The sequence below is a fragment of the Colius striatus genome, chromosome 10, assembly GCF_028858725.1.
Source record: "Colius striatus isolate bColStr4 chromosome 10, bColStr4.1.hap1, whole genome shotgun sequence".
Taxonomy (NCBI): Eukaryota; Metazoa; Chordata; class Aves; order Coliiformes; family Coliidae; genus Colius; species Colius striatus.
The window spans coordinates 5,080,461-5,107,847 of NC_084768.1; the positions used below are offsets into that span (position 1 = coordinate 5,080,461).

Here is a 27,387-nt window from a genome sequence, read left to right on the forward strand (position 1 = left end):
TTCTTGCTTACCATATTTATTCACTCCAGGTGGAAAAACCTTACAAGTCATAATGGCTTTGACTCATTACCATACATACTGTCTGTACTTCCTGTGGACATAAATTTCAATCATTTGCTAAACAGACTTCCAATAAACTTGTGAACGTTGGAAGACAAGGTTTTTCAAGACTTGATAGCTCATGTTTTCTGATGCAAAACACTTAATGTAAAGCACACCTGACATCTGACTTCCATACACCTCAAAGGTTTTCTATGTAGTCTTCACTAAAGTGTACTTACTAAATGTTTCACAGTACCAGAGCATGAGTTCCTCCATCAGCTTCAAAACCTGCAGACTAGATACGGTAAACAAACTTCTATAAAAAGGACAGTTCAAATACAAAAAAGAAGAGGGCATGGACAGCCAAGTTTCTTTGGGAGCTAGAAACATTGAATTTGGTTCTGACTTCCTTACAAACAAGCAGCGGACAAAAAAGCATCCTAATAATTTCAATTATTTGAAGCTCTTCAATTTAAGAGCATTTGTGAAAACAGGTCTAATGACAACAAACTGGTATTTGTATAATTAACTGTCAAACAAAGCATTTTTTTAATGACAAATGCATTAAGAGCTGAAATATATTCAGACAAGATATTGTTTGTCAACTTGTCAGAGAGGTGTGATGAAGCTTCCCCTTCAAATGACAAGATGTTTATTACAGCACAACAGATATTTTATAATTAATATAGTGGCTGGAATGTTTTTCAACTCTAGCACGCTTCATCTGAGATTACCAAGCCAAAGCATGACAAAGGAAAGAGTTCTGAAAGCAGTGATCTATAGACGATCTAACTTTTCACTTAGAAATTCTTCCACACTATCGGTATTCCACTTGAGGATGCTCAGCTCTTCTGCAATGTTCCCACTGTCATCCAGCAGCTTCAGTACAGGGTCAGAACCACGCACATACTGCAGAAAACCCAAAACTGTCAGTTACCTTGAGCAGGAAATGCATTCTCCTCATCAACACTTCCCCATCCCCTCCCTCAGATTGATTTGTATCAGTTTAAAAGGTGTCAAAGCAAGAACAGTAAAAAGCCCCAAGAGTGACACTATGAAGTATGACTGCTTAGGAACAGAGCACTAAATTACATCAGAGCATTCTGGGCAAACTTTGGCAATACAATTTATGCTAAGAAATCAACCTAAGCATTGGCTTTTAGAAGCTGAGACAGGTTTGGTTGTTCCTGACAATGCCCACTGCTATAAATATTCCAGTGCCACATATTTTGTTCTGATTTTATGCATTTCCTTACTAGAGCATTCAACAGCAACGTTCTACTTGTCTTGAAGAAAACAGATCTATATATATAAAAAATCAAATTAAGTTTATGAGATCAGTCTTTCAGCTTGTTTTCTCCTATGCTGCTACATCCTCCCCTCCAGTAGTTCTTTCACCTACTGTGCAGATTCAAAGGAAAAGCAGATACTCAAGGCTAGAGTTGTATGTGCATGCATGTATGCAAAAGAAGAACTGGTAAGAGGGATGACACCATATTGAGACCCTTTGAAGAACAGAGAGATGCTATAGGTTGCACACTCCACTGGCAGCAGTCGGCCAGTGTTTGCAGCTCTGAATTAGATGTTTTCATGCCAAGTCCTAAGGAATGAGGGTGGGAGAAAAGAAGGAAGCATAAGGGACAGGAGGGCTCATTTCACAGGAAATGAAAATATGTTGAGATCGGTTTATCTTGAGATCCAGAACAGAATTACTTGCTTTCAATAAAACAGGTAGGAAACCACTACAGTTCAGACTTCTGAGTGGCATTTAATGTCAAGGAGGAAAGCAGAGGAGCAAGTCAAATCAAGGGGTAGGGAAGGGAGTCGTGTCAGAAACCTCTACTTGTCCTTGGCCTGCTGTGCAGGCAGATGCACATGCAGGGGGCAATGCCATAAGCCTGGCTTTGAAAGGTGCTATTCTGCTTCAACTGCTTTACATTACTGAAGTTTCATTTTTGAATCAAGCAGCTGAATGATTTTTTTTCTTATATAATCAATTGCCTTTTTACCATTTTAGAAAGTTCTGGTCACTTCAACAGCTCGAAGTTCCATTATCCATTTCTAACGTCATCACATTCTTTCCTGCTGTGTTGTATCTGTGCCTACTAGGCTTTGCTGGTAACATAATACTTTAATGCTTTTGAAGACTCAATAAGTCACAAAATATATAATGCAAATAAAAGCTTTTAACAGTATTAGAAAGCTCTAACCATTTTAGAAAGATTTCCCCAGGAGGATTTTGCTTTACCCTACTGAGCTAACCTAGTTGGTTTTACTTAACGAAGCTAGAGGCATCTCTAATCCCTTCTCCAAAAGTCTTGTAAAATAAATACAGATCCATTTGCACTCCATTTTTTTCTGGTAGTGCTCTACACCAATTGTAGTCTAGACTGCTTTGATACAGCTAGAAAGTTTAAAATAAAAATGAAACAGTCAGACATGCAGAAGGAAAGCTTTTGAAAGAAACTGGAGGACATAGAGACATGAATGCATGAGATAGACAGCGGAAATCTGTTTTAGATGGAATCTGCTGAGAAGACAAATCACTTATTGCAGCCATGCATAGCTATGAAGTGATTCCAGATGGTGCCATTTGGTGAATAGAGATGGAAGCAGAAGACGTGAGAATTGAGATGTATATCTGTGAAGTAGGCTGGAAGTTCACAGAAGATTTCAAGAAGAGGGTGAAGTTTTATACCAGATCTTGAAACCCGATAATTGTTTCAGCTTAAGGCAGTGCAGCTTGTGCAGCTTTGCATATACACAAGTCATAAGAAACGCCATTCAGTATATGCCTTTCTATAAAGCTGATTATTTGAAGACTAAAAAGAATGACAGAATCATACAACACAGCAAGGACATTTTGAGAGGAAAGAGAAAAATCTAATTATCACTGAATGTATGGGAATAGCAGCTCCATCAGAAAATAAGGGGAGAAAAGAACAGGAAAAAAAGGAAACTATGGCAGAACAAGCTTGGGTAAATCCAAGAGATCCAAGGAGCAAGGACAGAATGCAAGCATTTCTCACATTCTTTTGCCATCTGCTATTACTTATGTATTCCACTCTTACGGTGTTGTTTTTTTCTTGGACTAAAACCAAACAACAAGAAAAACCCAAACCCGGCAACAACAACGAATGGGTACCAAACAGTTACTGAGCAAGAAACTGATTATTACGAGCAGCAGGAACTCGGAAAGATTTATACAGGCAATGCAAATACATGTCATTTGCTAAAAGATTACTTGATCAGCAAATGAAGAACAATCCACAGAAGAACCATCTCCACCAAGGTTAATTCTTCCTAACATGCCAAGTAAAAAAAAGCTGTGTTCCTACTCACCTTGATTTGTAGTCCCCTGAAGAGTTTTGGCTTATCACTCCTGACAAAAGCTATGGTTTGGAAAAAAGAAAGAGAGAAAATGAAACCCTTTTCCACTTGCATAAAGTAGATTTACATTCAACCTAGTATTCCCTGAATTATTTCCTTTGGAATGATGCTTTAGAAGATAGTTCAATATTTAAATTCTTAATATCCTCACAAAAATAATACTACTACTTTTGCTAGTACTTCAAGCAAGTACTTCACATTTGCTTGGATTTTGCTCTAACACTGCTGTGACTGTCTAAATCAGTTTATCTGCAAGTACAACTGACAGTCTTCAGCAGACTGGCCCATATGCTGCTGTGATATCCAAATGTCAGGAAGAACATTACAGTGATCAAAATCTGGCTGGAGATAAGCTTTGTGAGAGAGGCTGAATATGACACACATCCCATCAGCACACTCCACACATGCTGCAGCAGCACAGGTGAAAGGGCACGGAGGAAGCTGTGGGTAGAGGTGTTATTCTTGCAAGCAAGATAGACAATCTTGTCTTGCAGAGATCTCCAAGATTACAAGTTGAAAACCAGCAAGAAAACAAGAACAGAAAACAAGAAGATAAGCTGGTGTCTCCCGTTCTCTCGACACTCCTAAAGGCAATCGGCTTTAAGATGGACTCTATGGCCTGTCATGTAGGTATGAGAGAAGTTCAGGTCTGAGGTGAGTTGCTGCTGAACAATTCTTCACTTGAAGCGCTAGTCAGCAAACAGCAAGCATTAAGAGCAGCATGGTCCCTGTATCCCTACAGCACAACCCAGGCCTTGTGTTAACAGTAACTTTAAAAGAAAAGACAATATGAACTACTGCAGGACAAAGTGTGAGCACAATCCCCTACTTTTAAACAATTTAGCCTAATGGATGTTTGAGTTCTACACGCACTGAAAAATTTCTTTAGAAAACAGCACAGTCTTCATTCCTCCTTTTTACATTCAGGTGATGCTAAAGGCTGAATTTAGGATCTGTACTGACATTAAGTGGATTCAGGACACTCCTATAGTATGTCAGTAGCATTTCCCCAAGGATGAACCCTGTCAGTATGGATTGACTCTCACAAAGGTGCTAGCTGCACGTTAAACGTGCTTTTTCAAGGGTAGACAACAATAAAACTCTCACACATTGCAGTGCATCCAGCTGGTGCATGGAGATGAGTGGATCCTCAGGACTAATGTTTCATACCGCCTTACAAAGCAGAGGTATCCCCTGGCACCTTTATACCTGTCTTTATATTACCACAGTCAGTTACTGTAACACTTTCTCCGTATGTACATACAGACTGGCATTTATTTTACTCCCTCTTCCACTTTGCTCCCCGTGCAGATCAGGATCATACACTCTGCCTGCTGCACCAACAACTACACAGTTTAAGACAAAAAAAAACCTGAAGTCCCAATGAGCTGCTTGATATACTAGACACCTGAAGAAGAAAAGAAGCCTTATGCTTGCTCTTTCTATAGAACTATACACTGATGTCCCATTGTAAGCTACTGTGTACTGTGTGACAATTTCAAACAGCACTAAATAACTAGCACTTGCACACATACCGCAGATCAGTTCTGATTTAAACTCAAAGATGTCATTTTCAACTTCAGTGATTCCCATGTCCTCATGACCTGTTGGTTGTCTTGGCTGTCATCATCAGTAAGGTGCAAAGAAGTGGCAAAGACATTCCTTACTCTTTTTTAAGTCCCCAGCACGTTGAACTATTTCATAGGGAAATTTTCCACATTTTTTTTTCAATTTACATCTAAAGCTGAAACCAGTCTCTAGGGCTTGATATGAAAAGGAGGCTGTAAAAAGCTGTACAGTGGGTAACTTCAATTGCAAAACTTAAAAATAGTAAGAGAACATAGTAAAATGGGTAAAGATTCAGAAGCAAATCTGAACTGGGGAACTCAATTGTATTCAAGAATAGCCTTTGGGGGTTAACTCAGGTTACAGCACTTTAAGCTCTTAACAGGTGTGAGGATTTGTTACTTGAGTGACAGATGAAAGCTCCTAGGGACATGAGTGGTTGTTTTCTGGCTGCGGTGTTGGACTGAACAAGCTTGCATGAAATGGGAACAGAATTAGGTGGAAGAAGAAAGTATTCTGTAGGCAGTATTACATTTTGTCACTTTAAAAGTAGCTATTACACACTTGTATCAATGTCAAACGTCTAAGTCTTCTGAAAGCTAAAGTACTACAGAACATTTTTCTTGAAACTTTAGACAGCTGGAACAAAATCAGTTTCTGCTAATGGCACACTTCTTTCTGATGCTGATCATAGTGACTTTCTGCATTAGTCACTTGAATTTGCAATGCAGCAAAGAAAAACACTCGCTATACAAATAACTTAATTTGTATATTCTCAATTTTGGAAGCTAAAGTGAGAAACTAATATACTGACATACATTAAAAGTACAGATTATTCCACCAAACACTTTTCTTTCCACAAAATCACACCCTAAGTTGAACAAACAGCCTTTGAATGGAACTGATGGGGTTAGGAAGTCAGATGCAGCTAAAGTGCACATTTTGGGATATGTGGCTGCTTGCTTATGATGTGATAGAGTGCATATGTTCCACCTTTGGCATTGCCTCAACAGTTTCACCTCTATACCCTGACATCAACATTGTTGCTTCCTATGATGTGCAGAGTCCTGCATCTGGGAAGGAACAACCCCATGCACCAGTAGAGGCTGGGGGTTGAACTGCTGAAGAGCAGCTCTGCACAGAGAGACCTGGGAGTCCTGATTGATAATAAGCTAAACATGAGCCAGCAATGTGCCCTCGTGGGCAAGAAGGCCAATGGCATTCTGTGATGCATCAAGAAGAGTGTGGGCAGCAGGTCAAGGGAGGTTCTTCTGCCCCTCTACTCTGCCCTGGTGAGGCCTCATCTGGAGTCCTGTGTCCAGTTCTGGGCTCCTCAGCTCAAGAGGGACAGGGAACTGCTGGAGAGAATCCAGCACAGGGCCACCAAGATGATCAGGGGAATGGAACATTTTTCATATGTGGAAAGGCTGCTGGACCTGGGGCTGTTTAGTCTGGAGAAGAGGAGACTGAGGGGGGATCTTATTAATATTTACAAATATCTAAAGGGTGGGTGTCAGGAGGTTGGGACATCCCTCTTTTCTATAGTAGCCAGCAACAGGACAAGAGGTGATGGGATGAAGCTGGAACACAAAAAGTTCCATTTAAATATAAGAAAAAACTGTTTCAGTGTTTCAATGAGGGAGCCCTGGCACAGGCTGCCCAAGGGGTTGTGAGGTTTCCTTCCTTGGAGGTCTTCAAGACCCTCCTGGACATGTTCCTAAGCGACCTGATCTAGGTGACCCTGCTTCTGCAGGGGTTTGGACTGGATGATCTCTAAAAGGCCCTTCCAACCCCTACCATTCTATGATTCTGTGATCCTATGTCTGAAGGCTACTTGCACATCTTTACACCATTATTTAATAGTTTGATGTTTAATACTAAAATCCTACCTATCTCTCCATTTTCCTCTCCCTGTAGCAGCTTTAGAAATCACATAGTGCAGAGATACAAGCGTTCACACATCCATGGGTGAGTAGGGAAGACCTTTTCCACTTTGACTTTGAACCCCGAGCTTGGTACCATGACACTATGTTTCAATGAGTTCAACACCAGACTAGAAGTCAGAGCTGCTCTACTGACAGATTTGCAACTGTCCTTTCACATCATGCTAAGAAAATCATTTCACCTTATGCTTTTATAAAGTGTGCAATATCAAGGCATATGCCTTCTGTTTGAAGGCAATCCTGAGGTAAGTCTGCAGAGCAGACTCGATTTGCCACACAATCAACTACAACTAAAAGGTCAGAAAAGAGGATCAGGTGTATACTGGCATTTTAAAGCCTGCCCAGCACCAAACTGTTTTACAAAGATAATACTGACCGTGCTTTTAAAGACTTAAGACCAGCCTTCGCCTGTGAACATAGCAGAACACAGAAACTCACTGCTATTGTTACCATGTCACTTCATTTTGTGATATAACACCTCTTTGTTTTGAGAACGGCTGTGAAAACTAGTCTGTTGGAATTAAAGCCTAGAGATTACTAAGGAGAATTGGCTACCTGCTGTTATATATTAAAAGCATTATCCAGACTACCAAAGATGTCTACATTCAGGAATATTCACATTATTTAGAGTCCTGCTTTAGGAAAAAAGATCTCCTGCTTCATCTGTAGCTGAAAATCCTAAATGATGCTAAGAAAAAAATAAAATGAACTAATGTTTTAATACTTAATGAAAACCAATGTACAATGGTAGTAAAATTCATACTAGTTTTCAAATAACTATGCACAGACAAGCATTTTTAACCTTGTCTGTCTCTACATACACCAGAAGGATTATAATGGCCTCAAATCAGAAAGGCCTGGAGGAGACTGAAATACCTTACTGTGTCTGTTATGTCAGTTTCAGATTTTAATGGCAGAAAAGTACAAGTCAGAACTAGTCAAATCTTCATCACAAAGTCAGCAATACATTTTTACTGACCAATTTTTCCTCGTGGTAAGCTACACCATGTCTTCTAGCAAGAATCTGATGTGATTAAGTATCTGCCAGTAATGGAAGAATTCACTTGTTCAAGCTTCTGATCTTTTGTTATTTAAAAATCTGTGCTTTTAGTTCAGATTTATTCCACTGCTTACTGTTGTAACATTTATGAAGACGATATATGCCCATGGGGATTCATCCAACTATTCAAGCTGGCCAAGCCCTTCTCAATTTTTCTAGTAAACAGAACCCTTAGCCTCTAAACTGTCATTGCTGTGTACAGATACACTGCTTTGTGGTATAGGTAAGTCTCATTAAAAATACTGATTGTGCACTGAAAAGCAGCATAATTTTTTGATGGAGGCAACTATCTCTCTGGTCCCCCTGTATTACACCAAAAGAGGTCACTATGTGATCAGGGCAAAGAACAATTTAGAGCTGTGAGAGCAGCATCAGGAAGGAAAGCTTCCATCATCATTCATGAGTAAGGAGGAATGTTTCAAAATTAGTATAGGCCATGATCTATTTTTAGAGAAATATTTGAAGTCTTTTTGTGATGCATTTAAATGTTTCACACATGGAATCAGCAATAGGAAATAGGAGCTCTTACCATCTTTCAAAAGGTATTTATTGAACAGTATCTTTCACTGATATTTAAGAATTACAGATGAAAATAATTAGTAAATAAGTGATCTTACATAAAAATACAACCCCATAACCTATTACGTGTTAGGAGCTAAAAGAATTCCCCTCACACTTGCCAAACTTGGGCAATATAATAGAGTGCTCTCTAACTCTGAAGCCAGATGCATGCTACATGAGTTCAAGAATCTTTGTTTCTGTAATAGATTTGTTGGGACCACATTCATTTCTTAACTAAAACAGTCAGACAGGGAGAGGTGAGAGTTATTCTATCAATGAACAAAAAGAATACAGAGAAATAGAAATGTGCAATGAAAAAACCCAGCCTAATTAATTTTTTGTTAAGCAAACTGGAAGGAACATGGGAGTCTAGATACTGTGATCTATCTCATCATGAATAGAGCACAGCTGCCACTGACAAGTCAACTTAAAAGAAATATGCTGGATTCATCACTGACCCAGATGATTTATTGTTCTACTTCAGAGCCTTGGTTTTATGGATGTCAGGCAAAACCAGTCACATTTTCAGTGCTACCTGATATAATAAGATATTGCTTCATCTATGAATCTTGTCACTTATGTTTTCAGAGTTCTACTTTGTTGAAATGCTTTTACACCATAAATACCGAAGAACAGTTTTATACAGAAATATGTAGTGTATATATATATATACTATATATGTAGTATAGGAATAATTTTACAGTATAGCATTTATAATGGAGCTATTTATTTTTAAGGAAAACCTAGCAGGAAAAATCTTACAGGACTGAACTTATTAAAGACATTTACAGAAGTGTGTTCTGTTCCCTGACTTGTCACAGGAAGATATATTTGAAAATCACAATAGACATCCTTGACCACATTCACAAAAGCATTTAGTAGTTTGTTATGCTATTACAAAGAATAACTTTCATTTTAAGATTGGGGTAATCTTGCTGAGGACTAGATTTTTTTTCATCACTTGACACTTCTTTGCTTTCCCAGTACCTACAGATATATGCCATATATAATGATTCTCACATGTCAGGCACACAGGTGTATTCAGCAACTATTTATAGCTAATAATTATATAAGCAGTAGTTTTGATAGAAATTTTGACACAGAAGGACCATAGAACTAGTAACCAGCAGCAATGCACGGGTTTTTCCAACTGTGTAACTTCCTTACTGTGGAACTTTGACAAACCTCTATTAATTCAACAGATTTTAATGAGTATTTGCAGATGTGAATTAAAAACCACTGTTCATCCTTTGGCCACAAAACATATAATTCAGAAGTCGTCTATGACAAATCAAGTCTGTGGGAGTAAGCCCAGTGAGAACTCAATTTACCCAGGTACTTAAAGGTGAAGGCTTCACGGTCAGATAGAGAAGTAACATACACTAATCCATGTAATACTGATACATACACGGTCCTGCAATTAGTGGTGTAATTTTGTGTATGTTCTGCAAAACAAACCCTAACAAAATCCTGCCAGAAGATACAGAAAGGGAATTGGAGTTATTTGCAATAAGACATTGTCAATGACAGACTTAACAGTTCAATGAAGCCTACAAAGACAATGCTTCAAAAACGGCAGCATGACCTTCAGGCAACCTAATTTCTGTAGCAAACATTCAAGTGAGAAGTTGAAATAAAACCACTCCTTGAATGTTAATGTCTTAAGATGGAAACATTAAATACTGTTTCTAGTAGAAGTTAAAATCAAGGGGAAAATCTAAGTAAAAGTATTCTGACATTAATACTAATGTGAAGACAAATACCAGTGGAAGAATAGAATCTACTTTTTAAAATCTTTAATTATGCTCTTAAAATGTATCCCATCTTCCAACCTATTCTAGCACCTATTCAAACTTATAGCCCAAAAGATAACTTCACTGGTGTAAATTCACAGCTATAAGGGAACCAAGCAAATGGACAACACCACCTACTAAATTTGAATGGTCGTGCAGATGACATGGACTCCCGTGCTAACAGAGTTAATCTCCTCCTGTCCCTGAAGCTGGACAAATCATTTAAACAATTCTTGCTTTGGCATTTTAAACAGTGGAAAACAGAATCATACAATCATTTCATCTGGAAGAGACCTTTGAGATCATCGAGTCCAGCTTTTGTCCTGTCAACCACTAGACCATTTCCCTAAGTGCAACATCCAACCGTCTCTTAAACACCTCTGGGATGATGACTCCAGCACCTCCCTGGGCAGCCCTTTCCAATGCCTGACAGCCCTTTCAGTAAAGAAATTCCTCCTCAGATCCAGTCTGAACCTCCTCTGGTGCAACTTGAGGCCGTTTCCTCTCATTCTATTGCTTGTTACTAGGGAGTTACCTGATCTGTGTGTGGGTAGAGGTGGCATGAGGGTCTAAAGCAGAGTAACTTATGTTAATTGTAACCTGGTTTAAAATCCCCTTTTTCTACTTGTTTGTCAGCCTTCAAACAGGGAGGTATTAATCCTGTCCATGGTAAATGGAGATGTGCTGTTTGTGCAACTTGATGTCTAAAGCTAGATTTCTTCTCTAGGTCCAACTATGTCCAAATTTAAGATCTTTGTTACAGGCAAAAAAGTACTGCTATCACCTAAGCTCTTTCCTCATTTATAAGAAAATTACAGTTAGAAAATTTCTCACAGATGTTTTTCCTGTAGCTTCCTCCCACAACACACTAACAGCACAGTATTCCATTCACTTTAGCTGACTATCATTACGCTCTGACAAAACAACTATACTGCAGGATCTGTAAAAGCAAAGTAGTTCCATAAGTGCACAATGTAGTTTCATCCATCAATTACTGGAGACCAGTTCCATGAGTCTCAGGTCAATGAAACTTTCCTGATAGACTACCCAAAATTCTTGACCATGTGTAGTAGCACTTAAAAAGCACATTTTGTTATTCAGCTATGACAGCTTTTCATATTTGAAAGAAGAGCAGTGGCTTTACTTACCCTGGACTTGAGGGAACCTTCCCAGTTTTCATCCACATACTTCTAGGATAGCTCCTGCATAAAGCTGTAATAATAAACAGAAGCTGTTAATGGCATTAAAAAAAATATCTAAATTACTAGTCTACTTATGGTATGTTACCTGTTGAACTATTTTTCTTTGAGACGACAATATGTTACTGTGTTGATAGTATCTAATAAGATCCCAAATAAAATCCAAATCCAGGGTGATCTCTGATTTATGCAACAGATGACACTTCACTCAAGATACAAGATAATTTTCATTCGATATATTAAAGACTTCAAATCAGGAAGAAAGATCACTTGATATATACTATTGCAGAAAGCAGAGCTTGACGTAAGAAAAACCATGCAATCAGACATGTTACAATGGCAATTACAGGCTAGTAATCAGACAACTATTTTTAAGTTGCTAAGAAAGGCTCATGAAGTGAAATTCTAGTTTCCATTTTAAACTTTATTGGGACAGTGAAATACTGTGGATAATAAAGATAAAGCTGTGACTTTTTACTTCTCACTTGGGCTAACTATTAGTAGTTTATTGTAGTTAATTGTGATAGCAGAAAGAAGACTGATCACATGAACAGCCCTTGACTGAAGTAACATATACAGGCTGGGACAACTTTGATGTCAATCATTGCTGTCAGCTATGCAAGATACTCGATGTTCTTATGGCAAAGTATAAGTTCAATCCAATTGTATCCACTATGGCAATGCAAAAACCCCTCCATCTTAAATACTGTCACATGTTTTTATACTTCTGGGGTTTTTGTTGGTTGAATCTTAAATATAATTAACAACAGATGTTTCCAGTTGCTAAAATAGAACTTTAAAGTTAAGCATTTTAATCTTACACAGTTGTCAATACTGTATACCAGATAACAGACTTCTAACCTTGCAACTCCACTGTTTATAAAGAAGATGTCAGAATAAGCTCAAATTAAAATTTTTTAATTCATTTCATTACTTACTATAAACAATTAAAACTTCTGCTTTAATTTTCTTTTAGAAAACGTTTTCAAAACAAATGTTCAAGTCAGGACATGGAAAAATATAACCTTACTGGAATGGAGTAAATTCACATTTCACTTAAAATACACTATGAATATATGTAATTAAAAATGAGCTTTCACTATTAAATTGAGTACCAACCTAATCAGTGATCATTACTTCCACGGGAAACTGAACTAAAAATGTTACGTTGCATTGTCTGATTAGAACGTCATAAATTTACATTCCCTTTACATTTTCAACTAGACGTTACATTTAAGATAAAAACTAAGATCTGTCTATGAAAACCCAGAACTGGTATGAAACAATATTCCAGAGATCAAAAATACCAGATTGTTTTTAAAGCTTTTTTCACTATCCAAATAAAGATGTTACTTTAAAAAAGACACTGATGAGCAGCTGAGATACTAGCTTGCATAATTAAAGCTCCCCTGGACTTAAAACATGAACTACTTCAAAGGTGAAGGAAACATGGAGTAGTGAGATTATAAACTTCACTACCTTGTCTCTATTCACTATTACTTAAAAACATTTAACAAGAATTGTACCAGCAATCTTAGATTTAGATCTCAGTTACCACACTCACTGATACACTGAATGTTTATACTAGCTCTGTGATATTGACAGTTGTCTGCATTTTTCTATGAAAAAGCTAGTACAAAGAGGGAGGCAGAGGAATAATCAACCTTTTTCTATCTCATGAACTAAGTATTTTTATTTATGTGTATAAAGAACTAAATACACCCAATTTAGGACAAGGGTAGAATGAGCATTTTACAGTTGTTATTACTCCAAATAATTCTTACAGTGTATTTCTTCCTTTCAAACAAGGATCTCTATGGAAGACCATCACTGTAGGAATCTAAAATATGTAAGATATCTTGTAAGATATCTGCTCCCAGTTTGTAGCTCGGAGACAATATCTGACAGAAGGAAACTTTAACAAAGAAAACAGCTCAATCATGACGTCTATATTTTGAGCTTATAACTCTGCTGTAATTGAAGCCTAACTGTGCTGGTACATAAAAAGTTCAGATTCATGCTGGGACAAACAGCTGCTCTCTAGATAGCTGAGTGAAAAAAAAAGAAAAATCAGTTGGCTTCATTTATAACTCTAAACAAAGGTGTCTTTTGGAAGAAACAGGTTTATTTGCATCACTTAACCCACAACAAAAGCATACTTGTTAATATCTACTGCTGCAACCATCCCATCATGTCCAGACCAGATGGCCTCCAAAGTTCCTTCTGAAGGCATTTCTGTGTTCAAGTATTACCAGGAATGACTTGTATCACTCAATTTAGAGGCATACAAACATGATGAGTCAGTTCATTACACAAGCTTAACTCATAAGTTAGTTCATTTAAAAATAATGCTTCACTTGTTTTAGTGCTCATGAAAGTTAATTTAGTATCACGAGCAACAAAATAAACACCCTCTTACTGTTACTAGTGTCCATTTTAACATCCAAACCAAGTGCTGTTATGATTTCCAGGCTGATTCATGTCTGCATCTATAAAAATAACTTAGCTTTTTAAAAACCATTCTAACAGTATGCTTTCTAAGGCTATTGCACAAAATCTTAACTTTTCCCTCATCTTTTACACAGTTGATGAACTTGAGTTAAATTTCATTCAATAGCTTTTTGTAATCACCTGAATGTCTTGTAATAGTTCATACTGATGTAATGAAGATGGCTAGTGGCAACTGAAAGGGGAAAAAACACCCCATCAGTCATGTCTGCTTTAATGATGGGGAGAAATGGTAGTTGTAACACAGTACAGCAACAGTTACGTAAGAATACTGTTAGATAAAAACATATAATGTAAAAATAATTGTTCCAGCAATTAAAAACAGGGAACTTTAGGTGAAAGAAAACATTTCACCTGTTATTAGGAAAGGAATTAAAGCAATTTCTGCAAGACAAAAACTCCAGTTTTACTTCATTTCTAAATAATACTGTTGTTATTATTATACATATTATTATAAAATGTGGTATTGTTATCAAACTACTCATGGAGAAAACTCCAGAAGAAACATCACATTCCTGCTATGTAACTGAACGTTTACAACCAAAAAAGAATTCAGATCAAACTGAACTGAAAAGATAGTACTTAAAAGTACTGATCAACAGCAAAGAAAGATTAGGGGGAATGCAGCCCCACTGTTGAACACAGAGGGTGCCCTGGTGACAGAGGATGCAGAGAAGGTGAACTACTGAATGCCTTCTTTGCTTCAGTCTTTATGGCCCAGTCCAGCAAGGATAACAGGATGGCCTGGACAACAGAGGACTTGCCCTGGGTGGAAAAGGAAGAGGTTAAAGAATTGCTGGCCAAACTTAATGCTAATAAATCAATGTCTCCTGATGGGATGCATCCTAGAGTGCTGAGGGAGCTGGCTGATGTGTTTGCTAAGCCTTGCTCCATCATTTTTGAACAATCATGGAGGACAGGTGAGGTGCCTGAGGACTGGAGAAAGGCCAATGTCACTGTGATTCTGTGATTCTATGAAGAGATTGATGGTGTTAGATCAAACCTGACAAAAGAACTGTAGTGTAAAATACAACAAATGATTGATAGTTCTACTTTTACATCACCTCTGCTCTGCACACCATTCCATCCAGTTGGAACTTACTTAGTAACTTAGTTACTTACTTAGTAACAACAGTAACAGTAGTTACTAAGCCTAACCCTGCACAGGTTACCAGGTGTCACTCAAACTGCATTTGTACAGCTATGTGCAATCAGATGAAAAAAATTATAAAACCATCACAACTTAAAACATGCAATGAGACAGGCTGTTAACATAAAGCCACATAACACTATATAGCCATCCTGTGGTATCTGGATTCCCTCCAGTATTGGCATATTTTCCTCTTCTAATACCAGTTTAAAAAAGAAAGTTAAGCTCTGAGAGCAAGCAGTAAAACACAACTTAGGACTACTGCTAACACCCTGGAATTTTCACTTGCTTCAGGAACAAGACAATTTTCCACTAAATAACTGTCAACAAATAATATTGTCCAATGCAAACAATTTTTGCTTTTACAAAATTCACTGTTATTTAAATAGTACTATATAAGCACATCTGCCAAAGAGACTGGCTCATCCTCTATCAACTCATACTATTGAAACTTGAAAGAAAAGTCAGGAAAAACACAGATACTCTTATTGACCACAGTTGTTTGGTACGTGCAAACTGGTACAGTTTTAAAGTAGAGAGTGTGATCTCTTTTTTGAAAGGCATGGAAATTAATTTTTAATGTGTCCCATAAGCCCAGGAAACAAAACAACAAATTGATAATTGATATTTGTTCTTATGAGAAATTAAGTCACAAAGACCAAGTTTCCTCTGCTCTTTCCTAAACTATAGTAACCAACAATTAATTTGTCATCTTTATTAGAGAACTAGATTACTTAAAATAAAGGAATATACACTGAGGCAGAGGCCATAAAATGTTTCCTCTTCTATGTAGGAAAGAATGTGGAGTACTTGTATGGACACTGAAAAGTTTTTAAAATCACTCTAGTCTCCCTCTTCCCTGGTGACAGAAAATGAACAAGAAACTATGGGTTAACAGAGAGCAGTCAGAAAGCCTCACTGCCAGGAACATCATGAATTGCTGTTCTCTAATACAGAAAGCCAATAAAGTCATTGCTATACACTCAACATCGTTCAGAACTGATGTCATCAGTAAATTTAGCAGCAAAGCCACTGCTTCCATTCACAACTCATTATCCTGTGAGGAGAGATGCCCAGCTCTAAAGAGTCTGGAAACAAAGAGTCAAAGAGCCAAAAATCACTTGTCTGAATTAGTGCTATTCTTGTGATGAGCGCTATGTTCAGAAGAATTTGCCCATAATACAAAGCTGAAGCGAAATCTAAGCTGTCATTTATTTGCAGGGAAGGAAATTCCAACTGAACATAAGGGTGGAAAAAAAGTCAAAATGAGGGTGTTCAAGGGCTGAAGTAATTTACTAAGAAAGGTTGTAAAAATCTTGTGTCCTTGGAGATCTTCAGAACTTTTAGAGTTCTGCTTTGAATAGGAAATCCAACTTTTTTCTTCTGTATGTACGTAATAGTTGCATGTTACTATTACAATCTTCAACATACAGAAAATGTGTCATCCAAGTGCTTTATTTTGGTGTTAAACAATCTCCACCTTGCAATATTATGCAAATATTTTGAATCTTTAAATCCAACAACCATCAAAAAGTTTCAAAACCACTTCCTCTCCAGGCAGACTATTTTTTGACTTTGCTCTCAGCAATGGCTTGTAGTAAGGTCATCTGAGCAAAGGATCTGGCGCAAGGGTGAAAGAAAATGCAGAAGCTGAACACTCATGAATTTTAAACCTCTGTAACTGTAGCAGGGATTAGGTAGTGTAAATGTCCAATTTATTTGGCTGAGGACCAGAGTTGAACAGAGGAGCAGGGTTGCAGAAAAAGGTTCTCACTTGGTCTTACTGAACTATGTAAGCCAAAACGTGGAAACAGAAAGTTAAAAGTTTACATTCTGATGTTAGAATGTACTGTCCAGTCAATTTTGCTATCTAACCATCTATTCACCACTAGAAGCAGAATCCTTGAACATCTTTTTTTCTCCAGAATCTGTGCTTTTATTAAAAGCATAAGCATCTTAGCAGAGTTGCAAAGAAAATATTGGGAATAGAATTCATCAACTATTTATTTGACTTTCTGCATTTAAGTAACGTGGAGACTTTGTACTTTTTGAAGCTGTTTCAACAGATTAGAGTCAAATGCCAGTGTGTTATCCAGATGTGTGTACAGATGAAAGTGATCAAACTTAATCAGCCAAACCTATTCCATTCACTAGCTCAGATGCTCACTGACAACTAGAAAGGAGGTTTTCTTCCATAGGTAAAGCTTGCCTTACTACAGACAAATAATGTAGTTTATCTTAGTTTATCTGACACAGATGAACCTTCGGTGAATCTAATCCAAGCACAAGGTGGCAAATTTCTGTCTTGGGCATTGACTAGCTAGCTACACCTTCCTTATCAAGGACTACACTAATTTTCATTGCTGATAACATAATGTACAGAAGGAGGGGAAACAGTGTACATGGCAAAGTTCCTGAGAAGGACATCCACTTTAGCACATTCTTACAAGGAACAGCTGTGAATAAAACCCTTAAGCAACAGTACACTGATAGCAGACTTTCTCAATTTAACAGATCATCTCAATTCCAACTTTCCTGTCAACATTGCCTATAATATTATTCCACTCTAAAGTGTATGGGTCACTTTTTAGTTGAAAGCAAACTTTTAAGGGAGAGCATTTGACATATTAGCCTTAAAAAGAGTTGTGATTATTTACTTGAGTGTTAAATAAAATATGCTGTCACTGAATGATGCTATTTTTAGAAATCCCACTTGGTAAAGACAATGAACACAAACCATTTTTTGTGTAACACGTTCGAAATAAGGAGTAGAGCAATGTAAAAGCTTTTTTTTAAACAAGCAAAGTATTTTACAGAACACATTAAAAGACAGTAAAGCTGGGGTTTGAGAAAAAGCTACAAGTAAACTAAAATTCTACTTGATTTATACAAGTATTAACATTGCTTACACTTGTGTTACACCTCTGAGATGTCAATGAATTCTCAATAGTTCTTTATTCATTGAGTTAAAACCCAAGTAATAAGACTGCTTCTTTGGAACTATTCACGGTAAGACCCTCTGACAGAATAAGAAGGCAGTAAACAGTAACCTTTGAGTGTGGAAAAAAAACCCCAACCAAATAAAAACAACACACCCAAACCACAACTATCCTGAAAAATGAAACTAAGTTGGGTCACACAAGAATAGCCTAGAGCATTAAAAGCATTTTAGGTTACTCTAGTTTCAATAATCACTGTGAGTTTTGTAAACTATTTGGAGTTTTAAGAAGTAAATCTGAACAAGAACGTAACCTTATTCTTCCTTATAATCCATAAGAGCACATTTACAGGTCTGTATGTGTAAAAATGGGGAGTTTTAAGAGTGCTTTTGATTTTTAAATAAAAGTAGCACAGAGTCATAATTACAGTGAACATGTTCATTACTAATATTACACTAAATACTTAATTTCCAGGAGGGATCTAACACTAACACTACCCAAAGAATTGGTTTTAAGTTACAGTCAAACTCCAAGCTAAGGAGAATATACATCTTATCCATTACAATTAAAATAACTCCTACACATTAATTTTTAAGGGCCTGAATGACAACTTTGTTGTGAGTGACAGATAAGGTAGACTATAGAATTTGTCTAGGCAAGTTTTTTACTTTTCAGTGAAATTAAGTCATCTTTTCTTGAGATGAGACGAAATTGAATGTTAGCAGCTACTAATTAAATGGGCTAAATAGGTATGATTCATTCTTTCTTTGTGTATTGTCCCTCACCTCCATATTTTTCACCCACAAAAAGCTCTTGATTGTGTGATACTGTGCAAAAACAAGTGGTTGACATGGAAGAAAGAATTGGAGCATAGGCTTCACTTTCAACAGACTAAAAGTTCTGTGGTTTTGCAGTGTTTTAACAAGCTGAATCATTGATGTCTTAAAATGATTTCCCACAGATTCAAGTACTGAAGACTTGCAAGAACAATCTCAGCTTGAAAACATGGATGATCTTCCTGTGCAAATGTCAAGTACATGTTTAAGTACAGCACTAGTTACAATGCAACAAGAAGGGAATAGCTCTGCCACCTGCCTATCTGCCACATGTTTTGACCTATCTAATTGCACTAAAAACATTTACCCAAGTGGCCAGTGGAAATCCATGATAAAATCCTAGGAGAGGTTCCTTTGCTTCGCTTTTGGCTCTTCCATCCATTATCCAGAGTGTTTTAGTATGTATTCTTAGGACTTTCTCCCCAGTTGGTTCTGTTTTCAGCATTTTTCAAAATGTTGAGAAAACACAATACTTAAAAGGTCACTAAATACCACTGTTTTCTAAATCTCATTCGTCGTGTTTGTCTACAGCCAATGGGGTTATGTCCACAGATGTGCACTAACTTTCAAATAGTCATAAATTCTGGAAATGTTAGGTTCAGGTAGGATGTAGACTGGGGATTTTTTTGAAAAAGTAACAGCCAAATTTTAAGCTGCCCACATTTATTTCAGGTTAATATTTCACCATAGTTTCATGTCAAGATCAAGGGAAACTTCTGTGTTTGCTGGTGTGGGAAGAACATCAAGTTGGAAACCTCCCTCCTTACAGCACAATAATCCATTCTGCAATATTTTAGTTGCTATATTTAATACAAGTTTGTTGAAAATAATCCAGAATTTCTCATTACCTTACCAATGCAGTAGCCAGATAATCCAATCAATTATTAAACCATGCTTTGACAGCTCATCGTGAATATGAGCATAAGCTGTGAAAAATCTCATGATTTCAGGTTTTCTTCTCCTTAAATTCGCAGGGCAGAGCAGTTATTACCCACCTCTACATCACTTTAAAAGTGTGTATACAGACTTCTGTAGGATTATGTTTTCCCAGTTTTACAGTAGGATCATAAACTATTTAGAAATAGTATATGACAGATGTGTGATGTTACCTACAATAACTTGCCATCTAAAACATCCATTTTCACATCTCAAATTTCCTAAGCCAACTTCTGTTTATACCTGATGTCACATTATCTGATTCACTAAACCCCTTAACATTACAACAGGATAAATACTTGCCAACAAGAATTTTAAATGCTGAAGTTCTACACATCTTAGTGAGCAAAATATACTCAGCTCCGTTTAGAAACACTGACGACTTTTAAGGGCTGTAGCAGTCCTGCACAGTGCAACTTTGAAACTTAATGTATCAAAGATATCAACACAAAGTTGACTTTTAAAATCAATTTGGATCTTGACATGCATATAATGAAGAGATAAATATAAGATTATATTATACAATTAATGCAATATGTTTATCACTGTGTCTGAAATGATCACAAAGCATAAATGAAGCTGCAGATGAAGTGCAGCTATTTTCAGCTACTGCAAAATATGGACAATCTCTCCTGCTACTACAATTTCACGCACAGTTAGCTTCACCTCCATTTCATCCTTCTATGTTTTACACACCAGCAGCATTCTGCATCTGACAGACTGAAGCTTAAAACTTGCAGCTGTCTAAAGCAATATTGTTTAAGCCAATTTCTGAATTAGTCTGAAAGTGGATACTAAAAGAATTCTAGAAGAGAAGAAAAATCACCAAAAGATTTCTTTTCATTTTACCTATAGTACAATTACAAAGTAATTAAAACACTTCACTGGACAGGTGTCAGCAGAAGTTGAGAGCAATATTGGGTAGCATGAGCACTTCACAGCTATTTTCCACAGTATCAATTCACAGACTACAGGACCAATAACGAGACCGGGATTAATAAACATGTTTCAAGGATGTGAAATTGCTGAAATCTGTCAACATCACATTTGAGGCTGCACTGATGCTGTTCAACACAAAGTATTTTTAGAACTGGGCATATTTCACAGATCATTTGTGAAAAGCAGCAATTATATATACAAATTCTCAGATACACACAATACCCCATTACTTCTAATTTTAAATTCTCATTTAAAATTTAGGTGCATCACTTCTAACACCTGACACAGCCTTACAAGCAGAATAAATCCTGAAGTCAGTCCTGGAATTCTAAGTTTTCAAGTCTGTTTGCAGCACAGACTACCAACACGATGTGTCACGATAGGAACAATTATCTGCTCACATAATGACCAAGCTAGGTCATGTACTGGAATCGTGGTTCATTTAAAAAACCAAAAAAGACTCTACTTTGAACTTTGCAGGATGCACTTTGAGGGTGTTCAAGCACGTAGTTACAGCATTACCAAAACCCAGAGCACCACTGATCTAGAATTCAGCAACATAGACGGTTACTAACCTGCAGGTCAGACAGGTTACACCTAGGTGCAGGTTTTCAGAGTAAGAGTTAAAAACTCTTCAAGTAAGGGCAGGAAAAAACTTTTAAGATTTTTAACATCCATTCACTCTCAATTATTGAATTTTATTAGAAAGAAAAATTCTATGGGAACCTTAAAAAAAACCCAGGGAAAGGGATTAAATACAGCAAAAGTTCACCCAGTACCTCCACCAGTACAGGCTGGGGGTTGAACTGCTGAAGAGCAGCTCTGCAGGGAGAGACCTGGGGATCCTCATTGATAATAAACAAAATATGAGCTAGCAATGTGTCCTCGTGGCCAAGAAGGCCAATGGCATTCTGTGATGCATCAAGAAGAGTGTGGGCAGCAGGTCAAGGGAGGTTCTTCTGCCCCTCTACTCTGCCCTGGTGAGGTCTCATCTGGAGTCCTGTGTCCAGTTCTGGGCTCCTCAGCTCAAGAGGGACAGAGAACTGCTGGAGAGAGGCCAGCACAGGGCCACCAAGATGATCAGGGGACTGGAGCATCTTCCTTATGAGGAAAGGCTGTGGGAACTGGGGCTGTTTAGTGTAGAGGAGACTGAGGGGAGAATCTCACTAACATTTACAAATATCTAAAGGGTGGGTGTCAGGAGGTTGGGACATCCCTTTTTTCTATAGTAGCCAGCAACAGGACAAGGGGTGATGGGATGAAGCTGGAACACAAAAAGTTCCATTTAAACATAAGAAAAAACTGTTTCAGTGTTTCAGTGAGGGAGCCCTGGCACAGGCTGCCCAGAGGGGTTGTGGAGGCTCCTTCCTTGAAGGTCTTCAAGACCCGCCTGGACATGTTCCTATGCGACCTGATCTAGGTGAACCTGCTTCTGCAGGGGGGTTGGACTAGATGATCTCTAAAAGTCTCTTCCAATCCCTACCATTCTGTGATTCTATGATTCTATGAAAAGTTACCATTCAGTTTTTCTGTTCTCCATGTGTATCATAAAAATACCACTTCAGCAAGAAGCTACTATAAATTAGGTTGTTAATTTTTATGTAAGATAAAAACCTTAAGCCAAATTACAGACACCTACTACAGTCAGTGCTATGTTAAATCACAAGACAATCTGAAATGTGATAACTCTGAATACAATCTGTTAAGACAATATTCTTATAACATCAAGCTAATAATTTAGCACATAATTGTGTAAACACAGTGTTAGAACACTGCAATATTTCTATACATATACAGGGTATGGAGAGCCTGTATTCAAACTGGATATGAAAATGCATGAAAATAGTATCATAATCACTCCTATAATTTGATATTAGTGTGCTAGCTCCAAACCACAAATATCATTTGATTCACTTCCTTAAAAAATGTTACAGAAGAAAAAGAAAATCATAATCAAGGTGTACATTGAGTTGTGTCATAGCAGCAAATTGTTCACATTTACTACCAAGCACAAGCAGAAAATCAAACTAGGTAAACAAACAAATAGATTTCAAAAACCAACTTACAATAAATAATCTCTTGGTTCCTATGAATATACAAGTTCTGGTTCACTGTGAAGGGATTTGTTGAAGAACATGCAGCCCTTTGCTTTTAGTTCAACTACATTCAGGATGACCAAACCAAAAGAGGTTTAGAGACTAACAACTTTTACACAAAATGGCATTTGATTAGCCTCACCCAAGAAGCGTGACTATCCACATGGTGAAACCCAGGTTTCATTAAGGATAATCAGAAATGTATCCATTGATTTTAAGTTCTCTTGTTTGATCTAACTTTTACTAATGCACCGTTTACAATACATGCAAGTTATATCCTTGAGTAAATGACTGATAAATTGATAGAGACAAGTTCTATTTTCTCAGAAGTGACATTGACAGAAATGGAACATATCTTCTCTATTTTTTTTCCAATAACTGACAACACAAATTATCCTGCTCCACAAGTTCTTGTGCTACATCTTACACCATCTGAGGCAAAACTGTATGAATATAACCCGAACAAAAGTAAAAACATCCACTCCTAAGTGAGGACAGGAGCCCATTCCCTTTTGGTATATTTTATTAGATTTTATTCAGAAACTTTCCAGCTTTTGTGTGTGCGTTTGTGTGTATGTAGAGATATGTACATACACAGAATCATGGAATCCTTTAGGTTGTAAAAGACCATTAAGCTCATTGAGTCCAATCATTACATATAGAAAGAACTGGAGGATTTTCCAGAGGCAGACTTTCCTAGATAAGATTCATATATCTAACCAAGAAAAATTCTTAAGATATCAAGTCCCAAAAGGATTGTACTGAAATACTACTGCATTTTTTTGTTAATATATGAAACAGTGAAATTGACATTCTTAGCTCTTACCATAATAGTCTCTCAACAGGAAGGAACTCTTTATTCATTCTCTGCAAGTCTCAAACACTTGCTTTTTGATATTTAATATATTGTACCTAATTGTCATCACTGATTTAAAAAAAATGATAGGTAGACTTTTTTAGCAGTATGCTCAATTTAATTGACAGGTGAAACCTGCTAAATTTCTTCCCTACTATTGCATTGTTAGTTACTTAGCTGTCTCCTAGCCATTAAACATAATATGGGCATCTCTTCTTTCCCTTGGAATCCCTACTTTCCTTATAATTGATTTTTCTTCAATATATTCCAGAGTACTCTGACATTATAACTTATCTGAAATCACAAATTCTTTTCAAGATTCTAAAATTCTTCCTTGCTGACATATTTTAAGGGAGATATTTACTTACTACAGATAAAGGAAAGGCTTTGTGTGGGCTCTGAGCAAGACTTTGCAATACTTCTAGCTGTTAGAACCTCACTCCTTTCCCCACCGCAAAGTGAAATTGAGTAGTCGTGCTTCTGTCAGGTTTGTGTCAATTTAGACATGAAGGCTGTACCAGCCTTTTGTTCCTAGGGACTGAACTGAACTACCTTGGTCATTACACTATGAGTGAATGACCAAGCAATGGCTGTGGTCAAGAACACCGCTCTCCTTATTCTCTTTTCGGGCCCTCTTCAAACCCTCTACATCTTTCAATTTAAAAGAGCTGGACATAGCTCCCATTAGTCGCTTCATACTGCAGAAGGGCTGTCACAGAACAAAAGGTTCCTCTGCTCATACAGTGACATTATTTAAGAGCAGTATGGCAAGTCTGAAAATCTAGACCCTGTCTGTACTGGAATATCAAGAAACATTGTACTTCCCTCTTGAGATTATAATCCAGATTCTCATATATTTTTAAATGAAAAGTTTCATAAACACAGCACAATGTGTAAAGTTACTCTGCAAAGGATTTGGTCTAAAACCCACCTTTCTGGTTTCCAGCTGAGCTTCTTCTTGGCAGCACTGCCTGCAGAATGGATCCAACTGATTCAGATTGAACTGTCCAAGAAGGTTGCAAGAACTGCACAGCAGGTTACTGGAGAAGCCCAGCTCTCTGCAAGCTTCTGACGACAACTGTGCTCCATATACGCTTATCTGAAAATCAATACAATGTTATACTTCAACATTAAAAACAGTCACTTAAAGAATTTTAATGCTTTGATGATTACAAAAAAAACCCGACTGAGTCTCTTGTGACTGGTTTACAGTAATGCCTAACAGTCTGTCCATAAGTGCAAAGCATCACCTTACTTTGAGGAATGATTTTAAACTAATAGTTTTAGACACTCATAATATGTATATTCCAAGGTATCAGACCTGTCAAAACTCACTTTGATACACATTTCTGATGACTCTATTCCTACTGCTAGCTCCAAACACAACAAATCAGCTGAAATGGACATGCCTACAGCTCTCTGAAGCCTGCTTTTTCAAAACAACTTCAGTATATTTCCTATCACCAAAAGTGAAAAAGTAAATATAGCAGATAAGGTTGGGGAAAAACACAGACAGGGAGTGAGGAAGTGGATGAAACTGTTCAAGATGACATGCAGATAGGATTTTAACTTAATGTTTGCATTAATATTACAAGAAAATCACATACTAAAAGTGGAAGTGTAGACAAACTGCAATTCTGATTTCAGAGAATGAACAGATTCTCAAGGGCTGGAAGGGGACCTGGAAAGATCATCCAGTCCAACCCCCCTGCCAGAGCAGGATCACCTACAGCAGGTCACACAGGAACTCATCCAGGTGGGTTTTCAATGTCTCCAGAGAAGGAGACTCAACAACCCATCTGGGCAGCCCCTTCCAGTGCTCCCTCACCCGCACAGTGAAGAAATTCTTCCTTGTATTTCTTTGGAACCTCTTATGTTCCAGCTTGTACCCATTGCCCCTTGTCCTATCATTGGACATCATTGAGAAGAGCCTGGCTCCAGTCTCCTGACACCTGATCTTTATGTATTTGTAAACATTAATGAGGCCACTCCTCTGTCTGTTCTTATCCATGCTAAAGAGCCCCAGCTCCCTCAGCCTTTCATCATAAGAGAGATGCTCCACTCCCTTCATCATCTTTGCGGCCCTGCGCTGAACTCTTTCCAGCAGCTTCCTGTCCTTCTTGAACTGAGAGGCTCACAACTGGACACAATTATTTGTCTTTCTGAGGGATATCAGCAATAAGAAATATAAAAGCACCAAAATAGTATAGAAAATCTAAAGGAAGATCCTAAACACTGCCAAAGCTTCACTTTAATTACTGTTCACTTTATTAAATTAACGATGATGACAGTAGCTAAAACAGTTTTTTTGCACATTGCCATCCATCCCTTTTAAGCTTTACTGTCATCTTTTCTTCACTTTCAAATCTGTTGCTGGCAGAAGCAAAATGTTGATGCCAGTAATGCTAGTTTTGCTCCCAGATATTGCTGAACATTCATCATGCCTTTCTCCAGCAGAGATCTAGAACATCTGCATACATAAGGCAAATACCCTACTAAAAAAAAAGGTAGAAAAAAAAGAGAGAGAAGGAAAAAAAGGAGGCTCTCCCTAGTGTTTTTCCTGAATTTTCTCTGTTTAGGGTTAGAAAACGACTGTCCTATTTCAGAAACTAATTTCCCATAGGAAAAAGTTAATTTCAGCTACTCTGCCAGTGATGTTGCTCACTGCAGCAGCATGCTTTCCTTTAAAGCTTAGATTAGAAATACCCGCTGCACAGCTGCTTTGCTTTCACGTTAGGTAACTTAACATGTTGAAGTAAATGCTGCATTGATACAAATTGCTTTAGGAAGTACTTAATTAGAGTGCACAGGTCTTTTGCATAACATATGTCTCTGGAGCTCAAGTTCGCCAGAACTTTAGGGCATCAGGTGCCCTAAAATACAGAAAGCTGACATCTGTCTGTTAAAGGTCGAGCGACAGCCTTCACGGGATAGCGTTCAGTCAGAAAACAAGCCACCTAGCTTCCCTTTCCAAGCCCGCTCTTCACTTTGTAACTAAGGACACACCGCTTCATAGGGTTTCCAACACGGCAGAACTCTCGTTAAAAACGGGCGAGGTAGCCTGTACTTTTATTCCCAGCTACTGCGCCGCCCGGCAGCCATCGCGAGCGAACGGGGCAAACCAGGCCCGAGGCGGAGAGGGGCAGAGCTTTCGCACTCTGGAGCAGAGGCGGCGGGAGGTGGAGGGAAGAAAGCAGAAGAACAGAGCAGCCTCCGATAAAAAGTGAGAAGCGGCCGGGCCGGGGACGAGCCGGCGCCTCGGGGCTGGGCTGGGCTGGGCAGGCTCCGCGGCCCCCGCCTCCCGCTGCGGGACACGTCTCACTCCCGCCCGCTCCACTACACGCTGCCTCTTTCCCTCAGGAAAGCGCAGCCGGCCTGAGCCCGAGCGCGGATAAAGCAGAACGGGGCTCACCGCCTGCAGCCCCAGCAGCAGCCAGAGCCAGCATCGCCCCAGGGCCGTTATCTCCGCGGCTGCCGCCATCTCGGTGCCGGAACGCCGCTGCCAGCGTCGCCGGGAGCCCGCCGAAGGAGCCTGCCCACCGAGGGTGCCCACACACCGCCTGACACGGGGGC

At 38.2% G+C, this 27,387-nt stretch overlaps 1 protein-coding gene across 1 annotated transcript; it reads right to left on the minus strand.

The window, feature by feature from the left end:
• On the minus strand, positions 1–27,345 carry SELENOF (selenoprotein F). The gene is made up of 5 exons (XM_062003754.1): positions 27,227–27,345; positions 24,746–24,913; positions 11,504–11,567; positions 3,385–3,434; positions 1–951 (listed from the first exon to the last, which is right to left on the minus strand). Exons 1-5 carry the CDS (start codon positions 27,293–27,295, stop codon positions 820–822), a joined length of 483 nt encoding a protein of 160 aa, XP_061859738.1. The 5' UTR covers positions 27,296–27,345; the 3' UTR covers positions 1–819.
• Positions 27,346–27,387: the final 42 nt, after the last annotated feature.